We start from the raw sequence: 10,922 nt of genomic DNA on the forward strand, positions 1-10,922 counted from the left end.
GGAGCCTGTTCCAGTGTGCAACCACTCTCTCTGTGAAGAACCCCTTCCTGATGTCCAGCCTAAACTTCCCCTGCCTCAGCTTAACTCCGTTCCCGCGGGTCCTGTCGCTGGTGTTAATGGAGAAAAGGCCTCCTGCCTCTCGACACCCCCTTACGAGGAAGTTGTAGACTGCGATGAGGTCTCCCCTCAGCCTCCTCTTCTCCAGGCTGAACAGGCCCAGCGCCCTCAGCCGTTCCTCGTACGTCTTCCCCTCCAGGCCTTTCACCATCTTCATAGCCCTCCTCTGGACACTCTCCAACAGTTTCATGTCCTTTTTATACTGTGGTGCCCAGAACTGCACACAGTACTCGAGGTGAGGCCGCACCAGCGCAGAGTACAGCGGGACAATCACCTCCCTCGACCTACTAGCGATGCCGTGCTTGATGCACCCCAGGACACGGTTGGCCCTCCTGGCTGCCAGGGCACACTGCTGGCTCATATTCAACTTGCTGTCTACCACGACCCCCAGATCCCTCTCTTCTAGGCTGCTCTCCAGTGTCTCATCGCCCAGTCTGTACGTGCAGCCAGGGTTTCCCCGTCCCAGGTGCAGGACCCGGCACTTGCTCTTATTGAACTTCATGCGGTTGGTGATCGCCCAGCTCTCCAACCTATCCAGATCCCTCTGCAAGGCCTTTCCACCCTCATCCGAGTCCACATCAACTGAAACAGCTAACAATGCTGATATTTAATCACCATAACTATGATGAGGCAGAAAAAAAATGAAATCTCAACGTTTGTTTTCCCAATAAGATTTGGCAGACAAGCACACAGTAAGTACATTTGCAGGAAGTTCTTACGATTTGCTCTGAAAAACACCCTTAATGAATTGCGAACATCGCCAAGTTCAGTCTGTGTCTTTCAGTGCAGAGAGAGACAGAAAGGAAAGAAGTAGTTTCTGGAGCTTCTCTACCACTTGAGAGCTAGTCTGGAAATGCCTGCTTAATTAGGTAGTTATTTGGCCATCACTTCAGTGGCGCCTGAAAAATATACTTGCTATTTACTGCAAATGAATGGCATCAAGGCAAAAAATCATTCAATTTCACAAATGTTCGTCTTCATGAACCATGTAAGAAAGCAATCTTCACCAGCAACACCCACATGGAAAAGGCTGCCCTCAGTTTTTCCTTCAGTTTCTTGGCAACATTTCAAACCAATTTTTCCAGGTCCCTTCAACACATCTGTTCCTGTTGTCCTAAAGCGGGTGAAGCAAGCACTCCTTATCAGCAGAGAACCCAAGTCTTCTGCTGGTGTTAGCTAGACACAACGAACACCTGTACACCTCATGCAAGTTTTGCTAAATGAAACTCAGCCCCCACCCATAAAAGTTGATGAAAAATCAGTTTCTGATGAATTTCAGATGATAGCTTCTTCCATAAAAGCATAAGTCCAGGAGGAAGAGAATCACTTCAAAGCTAACTGCTCTTCACAACAAGGCACATTTATAATCTTCACTAAAGAAAGATTTGGCCCTTATTTGTAAGGGCTGTCCTCATGCCTAATCAGATTGTCCATCCAGTTCTGCTGATGAGGATGTTTTTTAAACACCATTACTCTCAGAATTTTATTCTCAGTGTAGCAGCCCTATCCCAAACTAAGTTTTGCCATATCAAATGTAAGGAGCCATCGCCCTAATTCCACGTTACTCTGCCAGTGGTGGCAGACCTGATTTAGGAGGGTTTCACACTAACATCCATCTGCATTACTTCTAGTCCCCATGATCAATTTTAACTTCCCTTGCTCAAGCTTGCTTCTTTGTTTTTAAACCTATCTGTCCATAGATGCAGTGTAAAGAGCGCCTACACATACAGCTGAACTTTGCCAGCTCCGTGCAGGTCAAAGTGCCTGGCACAAGGACCCTGCTGAAGCAGATCTTCTGAGACAAGGAAAAGTACCAGGGGACTACAGGCAAATTCTACGAACTGAAGTCATTGTACTTCCCCTGAAGGCACTGGGAACAAAACTTTGTGATGTAAACAATAAACAAAACTCCTTTAACTAATCAAATGCTACCTGCATATACTTGTGGTGGTAAAAAATGATATTCAAGTACATTCAGAAGTACCATCTTTACTTAATTTCAATACCATGCTTCGAACATTAGCACAAGAATTTTAGAGGTACTGAAATTCTCTCTGTACATTTCACTTGCATCATGAAAAACCTTTTTCTTTCCTGATACTAACCCTAAGAAATCTTACATTTGCTTTCTTGTTATCTACAGAGCGTTCTGCTGTCCCTGGCTATGTAGTTTGCTCCTTCTTACTGCCTGCCTTACTGTCTGTCAATGAATAATGCATTTCTCACACTGTGGACTCTTTCCATGGCTGGGAACCATATCGCTCTGTTAGGAAAATGTAGTGACATGGTGCATTGTGTTACTTCGTGCAGCTGCTTAATTCAGTCTATTGTTTATTAATCTTTGCACATATCTCTTGTGTTTACTGATAATACAAAGGCACCACTCATTCTGCCCCGGAATTTGTGACAATAAGATGGGCAGAGGGTCCTGCACTAAGTGACTCTGGGCAGGGCAAGGCTCAGCCAGTACGGAGGCAGCGTGAGTGAGGCAGCGTGGAGAGATGGGCTGACTGCAGGAAGGGATACCAGAACAAGTACGTAGGTGGAACAGACTTACACTCTGAAACCTGTATGTCTCTTATTTTGCTTAATATTGGTGCAAGTCTGGGCCACTCTCAAGAAAAACACAATGCGAAGAGGTCAGTGCCATCCCTGCATATAAGGCATAAAGTCTTTCTTGTTCTGCTTCTTATAAGGAACACAGTAAGCCTAAGAAGGGGGAAAAAATTACAAATAAAGTTAAAAGAACCCTAGTGCCTTTTAGTGGCACCTCCAAATGACAAGCGTGGATGGTCCTTTCTCTAGCTTATGCAGTAAAAACAGGATATCAAACAGGAAGGCTGGGAACAATGTGAGGACACCCTGAGACAACAAGGACCCTTGAGTGGTTTCTGTTCAATTTTCATCCCACCGGCTGCTACAAGCCCATAACATTTTTATAGCTATTCCCTCTTTTTCTCTCAATAATCTGCATCAAAACATGGTTCGTCCTTAGCTCACTAATAGCTCTAATGTGCAGAAACAGCATGGAGAATATAGGAATTCAGTAGTACTGAGAAAAATTCTAATCCAACTAAATCTGGCAGCACAAATCTCTTACATAACCTGTGAACTGGAGGACAGGCTGATCATCTGGGAACATTAATGTGTTCTTCTTACTGCATTAAACAAAAATGGCAAATTTCCATATCAGATTTTCTTTTGCTTTTCAAGGCATAATGTTGCAGGAAAAGAATCACATACTGATGAGAAATTTGTAAGATCAACAGAAGATGTGTTTGTGTATGACAATTCCATTATACTGGAGCTGTATATAAATTTAAAAGTTAACTCTAAGTTAATTTACCAAAATTGCTTGGAAACGTAGTGCAGCTCAGAAGCACAGGACAGGGCTTGTGCTCTTTATTTATAGTAGAAGCTCTCCAAAACAACACTTTATGAAGAAAATGGGCATTTCTGAAGCTGACTGCTACGTCAACAAATTTTACACAGACTTCAGGAACTGGGCCTCTCACGAGACTAAAAAGGGTTCAGAGGTACAGATGGAAGATCCTAAGCACGGACAAACCACTAGCACAGCAACCCACGGTTTGTATCCACTGTAAACACCCTCCCTGGAAAAAACAAAACAACAACAACAACAAAATAACAACAAGCCAGTTCACCTCCTTTTTTTTCCACCTGAGATACATTATAACACACAAAAGCAGCTGCTCAGTAAATGGGATACAAGAGCATAAAAGCTCTATTCAAAAGTAATTGTCAACAAAGGATTATATTTTTTACATCTGTTACAAAGTGAGGTAAGAGTTCGTTCAGTGCCAGTATTTCATTGTGCAATAACCATTGAATTGATACACTGCACTCACAAATTACAAACAGCCGAACTTTTGAAATAAAGATATTGAAAAATGTTAGAACAACAAGAAAAGTGTTTTTACAGAATGACAAAACTAATCTTATGGGATAAATCCACAAAGGGTGAACAGTTTGGAGAATATCAGACAATCTGCCACCTGAAATCACCATAAACAAGTCTTACAGAAGTCTGAAGGTGAAGGATAAGTTGGAAAAATGCTTAACATCTTCTAACTCAATTAAGAGAGATGAAACAAAATGTACTTGAAAAAGAAAAATAAAAAAGAATTGATGATCTAAAACACAGGAAGTCCTATCAAAGATTTACAGAGAAGCTTAGAAATCCTAAACCCCCCTTTATTTGTGATTTTTAGATTTCTTTTCGTCAAGATGGGACTTCTTGCAATTGTTTTTAAATGCTACTTCCTACATTAAAAAATTGCCTTGCAGCTATAAACCCCAGTTAATGTTTTCAGATGGTTAGAATTACTTGGTTTGCAACTGTTACTCCTAATATTCTTCATACATTTAATGTGATACTGCCAGTGCAATAAGGGATACCAGTTACACAAAGAATACCTTACAATGGTAGTAGACAGAAAAAAAAAATCAGAAAATAAGTACTTTCAAGCCAGTTCCTTCAATGCCTTACAATAAAACCAGCAGACAGTAACTGAATTCTGTTAACTCTTCCCTCACTACAAATTATTGTCTCCATCACGACAAAGGAAAGATTTTTTCCAAAACATACACTTTGCATTACCTATGGTTTTATTTGTGCTCTGTGACTGTTGCCAGGGTCTGTGTGTTACAAAAGTGTTGCTACGTAGGACAGTGATCCATGTATGTACTTGGCTGTCACGGTGACCTCATGATTTGTTTGTCAGGTGGTTAAAATACTTTTCAAATTGTACCCATCTTCTAAATTACAGCTCCTTGTCCGTTTAAACTAGTGAACAAGCACGATGATTTACACAGACATACATGCATTTTTTGCTAAATCCAAAGACAACCAACATGAAAACAAACTTGGCCCCATTTTTTGCATCAGTTTTGCATCACGCCTTCTTTTTCATTCTTATGATAGCATAGCTTAAGACATAAAGGTGCACAAGAACTGCTTAAAAACCGACCTTTCTTAGGCCTGCTATGCTTTATTGAGCTCTGTTTTGGGACTAAAACAAGCAGCCAGGTAAGGATATGGAACCATACACTCTGCCAACAAGCACTTGCTACAAAACTTGAAGCCCATTATAGATATTTTTTTTCCATCTCTACAAAGAACGTGCCATAGAGATGTGCAGTAACATTAGAATTCCTTGATTTGCTTGGAACCAAGCAGATACCACTTTGCAGAAATAAAGCTGCAGGCTGCCAGCTAATCCCCAAATCTTTGCTGAATTGTTCATGTAGGTGACACTTGAGAAATGAAAGGTAGCAGTATGCCTCTTCTTTTGGGAGACCCACATCATTCCATCATCCTGACAAAGCTCCTCAGTAAACAAAAGGATTACCATTTTAGTAATTGCATGATGTCAATATATTCAGAGAAGACATTTCTGAATGCTCACGAATGGATAGTTAAGGATGACAGGAAACGTCAAGCAACTTCTTTTTGAAGACTACTTACAGCACAACCACAGCACAGCACAAGCTAGGAGCAAAGAGAGTAACTTTATCAACCAGTACTCTTTATTTTCTCCCACTAACATACAGAAAGAACAGTGGTTGTTCAGCCTCCATTAGTCATGCGTTAGAAAAGAGAACAAAAGGAAACCTAAAGCAGAACATCTATTCATAGGGAAATTCCCATTGAGTTTTTCTGTTATGATTGAAAGAAAGTTTCAGAACCATAAGAGATTGACAAGAAGGGATGGCAAAAGGAGTAAACACTTAAATAGGTCTAATTAAAACTCCATCAAGAATTAGAGTAATATTCTTTTCCTATAAACTGCATGCATAGTAAACAGTTATTACTCCTCATAACAGAAACTGCTTTCTTATGTAGAAATGAACAGAAGGACAAAAGAAATGCAGAGTCACACTCAGCCTCACATGTTCACAGCTGTTTGCTTCAAGTCTTATCTCAAACAAACGCTGAGAAGGCAGCCAGTTTTGATCTTTCAAATTTGACATGTGTATAAACAATTACATCATAGAATTCAAGAGTCAGTTTACAAGCAAGGGTGTAAAAGCCAGACTAATTTAGGAAATAAGGAGACCAAGACCTAGAATTAGAAATTGATGCTCATTATTTTATTGCCTTGGGCCACCAAATGCTGTATGTAGAACTCCTTAGGGGTTGCCAGAAGAATAGCTCACCAGCCCTATTGCAAAAGCACGAACCGACAAGAGTAATGCACTGCATTTTAGTAGCTCAACAATCTGCAATATAAAGAACCCTACTGTTTCAACAGAACAATCGAATCAAACTCTGAAAAGCAGCACTTCAAAGTACAGGACATAATAGGGATGAGAGGAATTATAAATACGCATAACTAAACGAAGATACTACTTCCACGAGGTAAAATAAGCTTATATTTACGCATCTATAAAGCATTACTACCAGACAAGCAAAAGACTGGAGATGCAGCAACAGAACAATGCATTAATCTCAAGGATGTTATGATGGTAACATAGTTTCAACCTGTCACTTTGAACTGTAGCAGTTGCTGCAAACCATTACTTAAGTATCAATTAACATTAGTGCTAAAACAACAAAAATCAAATATCATGTACATTTCTATACAAACAATCAGGCAGTCTTTCTCTCTCCTCTCATTCCATGCAAATGTATTATCTTCCAGAAGGTGATATTCACAAATGATTTCAGAGAAAGGTTAACGTACAAAGATGCCTTAAAGTCCATGAAAAGACTGATCAATATAATTAGACAGAGGTTTGCTTGTAGTTCTTCGTGTCCAAGACCTTCTTGCCACACATTGAGCAGATGCCTATAAGCACACAAAAGGTATGTAAATTATTCAAAAATCATTAAGTTTTTTTCTTCAGAAACATAGCCTCTATGTTTTTGTAAAGATAATTTTCAACTAAATGTTAAATGAGAGCTCATTGACAATCTGCATGCGCACCCCCTCACCAGATATTGCTAATTCAGAAGCAGTAATATGATTTCTAACACAAATTAGTATTTGTAGCATATGTGTAATACTTCCACTTGAAAAATAAGCTCTATTTTGAGAGCATTATGATTCATAACAGCACCTGAAGCCTCCATAATTTGCTTGAATACTGGAGGGCAGCCAGGAAAGGCTCCCATCTGGCAAACAATTAAAAAATGGTGTGTTATTAAACTTCCTAAGTCCTGTAGTCTGAGAGAAGTAGCTAAGCTAAGGAAATAAAAGCACCAGCAAACTGACTGCTAAATGGAAGTTTAACAGGTGGGGAACTTTAGGCAATTGAGAAAGTTGAGTACGATTTCATAGAATTAAACTATTTAGAGTAACAGAAGAGAGAACTACTGACACTAACAATGCGAGAGAGTTGAAGTGAAGATGACCACTGTTGACACAGAAGACTTTGACCTAAACCCAAAGAGCGGCAAGACAGAAGACAGGAGCAAGAAGTACACAAGTTTAGCAGGGGCAAAGGAGGGAGTTTCTCAGTGTTTCCCTCTTTTTCTAAAACTGAAAGGTGCCAAGTCTTCTGTCCAGTAGGACCACCTCTCCTTTTACAAGAGTGTTCATCAGCAGACAAAAAAAACATCATGACAACTATTTCTGTTGCCTCTCTCCAAATCACCGGCATTTTTATCTTGACATCATGTGACTGGACACACATCTGAGAGCCCACTAGGAAAGAGAACAGCGGGGAACTTGCCAGGAGATGTGTTCTAGAGTTCAAAATCCAGTCCACCCACTGTTCACTCCAGGTCTAAACTGAGGAGTAATTAACTGTAGGTCTCTGAATTTCAGAGCTACGCAACAGTTGAAGCACTACGCAGTAATACTGTACCCGCTTCAAGAAACATGCCACAACCTCATTCAATGGTCAGAACTAGAACCTAAAGCACATGAAGATTAAGTTCTGACTTTTACGAGGATTCTACCTGGAAATATACACAAGCAGGCAAAGATGAAATCCTGAAGGCCACCCAAAACAATGATAAGTTTAAGAGCAAGGTTCTACCATATGGGATTCAGGCAGCCATCTGGTGAGCATCTAGCAACTAGAAAAGGCAACGTTCCTACAGCAGACTGCTAAACCACTGATTCAGTGACACTGTGCGCAGTTATAGAACAATTAACGTCATTCCATAAACAAAACTTACTACTGGTTAGCTGTGGCTCTACAGCTAGCAATTGGTTCAACCTCTGTTTGTGGGGGTTCTTCAATATTAATAATGTGACTGAGTTCATGTTGTACTTTTTTCCCCCTCAGAGAATTAAAAGTTTGAGCCCTTTTGCTTATCTACTCAAACCCAGATGTGACTGGTAAAATTTTATAACCCTAAGGCTCTACATCAAACTTGGTTGAAATTGATTTTTTGTGTTCCTGAGGGACCTTCTGAACAATTTTTTATTTTTTTTAATAGCGAAGGCTTTTAATGAATAAAGGAGATAGAGAGCTTCTAGGCATACAAAGAATTTCAGCACATTCATACATTAACTCGTAAGTACAGAAAGATTTTATATATTATGTACTGCAATGTCTTGCTTTCTAGGGACAATGATTAAACTCTTATTTTTCATTTTTATCTTAAGCCAACCTTGACTTTCAATGCATGAAGTATGTTCACAATTGGGCCACAGACTCCCTTTTGAGAAATGAAGCTCTCAATTGCTTATGTTAAGCTACTGAATGAATAAGGATACAATGAGGAGCAAAGACATCCATAAGCATAATTTATCTTCTGATTCACTTTTTAAACTACTTTTATACCCCGGTTTATTTTTCCTATTTACTCCCCAGGTATACTATTTTTGTTAAGCTAGTCTATTGCTTTACTATGACTAGATTATTTTTTAAACCAGTACTTCAAGTTTTGGATTTAGCTATTGCAAGAAAGGTATAGCGGAGAAGGGGGCAGAAAGAGAACTGCAACAAACAAATGAATTTCCTTTTTTTCTTTTTATACCAAGAAAAAAAAAACAAACTTGCTAGATGACAGTTTTCAATGCAATTGCCAAGATTAAGCTTACTTTTCATCTATCCAATTCTACTACTTTAGATACCAGAAATATTTTAAAAGAAGTTGAATCATAGAATGACTTATGTTGAAAAAGATCTTCAGCAGTCTGTAGTCCAGTCCCCATCCCACTCAAAACACAGCCAACTTGGATGAGGCTGCATGGGACCTTTCAAGTCAAACTCTGAATGCTTCCAGTACAGATTCCCTGAGCTCTACGGATCTCTGTTATTACAATATTTGACCACCCTCGTGGTGTAAATTAGTTTCCTTGTATGTAATTAGAGTATCCTGCACTTTAACATGTGTCCATTGTCTCTTATTTAATTGTTGTGCAACCCAGAGACAACTCTGACTTCAACTTCTCTACAGCTTCCTATGACTAGTTAAAGACAGCAATTAAATCTCATCTCAGCCTTCCCTTTTTAAGGCCAAATTCAAGGGTTCTGCATGCTCTCTAATTTCAAACCAAACTGTGTTACTATGGTATTTAGTGAAACTCACCTTTTTTATAGGCACATCCTTGACAATAGTGAGACCCTGGCTGATGGACGGAACTCTTACAAATCCGACATATTGCAAATTTGTTCTTCCCATACGGATCAAACCTGGGAAATAAGGAAAAGTACTTTATGAACATTGAAATAAAAGTACTTCCTCTGCCTCATTCTAAAAAGTCTAAACCAGAAGACATGGATGGAAACTCCAGCAAAAAATATGATTAAAAAAAGGAATATACAAAGGTCATTTCTAATAGGATACACAAACTCTAAAAAAACTACCTCATTCCCCATTAAGAGAGATTTCTTGCATTACGAAGACCAAATTATTAAAAGCAGAACCAAAAATGTATCTTTTTACTAATATACAAGGTTATTTTGAACTTAAAACATCTTCCAGCAACGCCCCCTTGCATAATATAACAGAACTCTCCCAGACATTAAAAGAAATGCTCAAGAGATCATATAGGCAATATTAGCATGGAAAACAAACCTTTTCAGCTCCTCTCTTAACATAAACACCAAACACTAGCAGTTTTAGGGAAGACTGGAGCAATGCAGCTGCCTAGGCTCTGATTCAGCTGAAAGCACTCAAGAAATATGCATGGATGTAACTTTTACCAAATCATAACATGCCATAACCCACACAAAGAACTTTTAAAAAGAGTGTTTGGGGTGAGTTTTGAGAAGTTACCAAGCTTTACAGAAACCAGGTGTCAGCTGCAGAAAACTGACGTTTTAGCTGAAGTCTGGCTTAAATACTGACCTTGCCTTCTTTGAGGTCAACGCCTTGTTTTCATTTAGCTTCCGGCCACCGCTCTCTACAAAAGGAACAGAACCACAAACCAGTAAATTTCCCAGTCTGAAGGATACGGGGAGAGGCTCAGCTTGTAGCTTTTACACAAGGGCCAAGGAAGTCACAGAGATAAAGCACATAGAGGCACAGGACACCAGGCCCGGCACCCTTGTATACAAGGGGGAAAGCTGTATATATTCCATATTGAAAAAGTCAGGGCAAACAAATCCCCTATGGGTTAAATTAGCATGCGAAGGGAACTCCAGGAGTGGGGAGTTAACCTAATAAACTACTAAAAGTTTTAGTCTTAGGGCTGTAAGGTGGCTACTAGGGCAGGGAGCCGACCCCGAGCGATGGGAGCGCTGATGCCGAGCGCAGCACCTGTGGTGTTTCTCGCCCCGTCCTTCCACGTATCGGGAGTGATCACGGTGCCGAGCTTCCTCTCACCTACGGAAGGAAACGTTAGGAAGGAGAAAGGTTAAAACAGCGCCGAGACACCCGT

The 10,922-nt window shown here is 39.9% G+C and overlaps 1 protein-coding gene across 2 annotated transcripts in view; it reads right to left on the reverse strand.

Moving 5' to 3' along the window:
* Positions 1–10,922, reverse strand: part of CRIPT (CXXC repeat containing interactor of PDZ3 domain) — a 33,427-nt gene that overhangs the window by 22,292 nt on the left and 213 nt on the right. Inside the window, exons 2-5 of one of the 2 annotated variants that reach the window (XM_068676657.1) lie at positions 10,802–10,867; positions 10,391–10,445; positions 9,629–9,732; positions 6,210–6,929 (exon numbers count right to left, since the gene is read on the reverse strand). In XM_068676657.1, the coding sequence (XP_068532758.1) occupies positions 6,865–6,929; positions 9,629–9,732; positions 10,391–10,445; positions 10,802–10,867 (290 nt within the window). In that variant the 3' untranslated portion in view covers positions 6,210–6,864. Of the gene's footprint in view, positions 1–6,209; positions 6,930–9,628; positions 9,733–10,390; positions 10,446–10,801; positions 10,868–10,922 lie in introns of those variants that run through there. The other variant, XM_068676656.1, reaches the window with a different exon arrangement.

Source organism: Anas acuta, chromosome 3, assembly GCF_963932015.1.
Source record: "Anas acuta chromosome 3, bAnaAcu1.1, whole genome shotgun sequence".
Classification (NCBI taxonomy): Eukaryota; Metazoa; Chordata; class Aves; order Anseriformes; family Anatidae; genus Anas; species Anas acuta.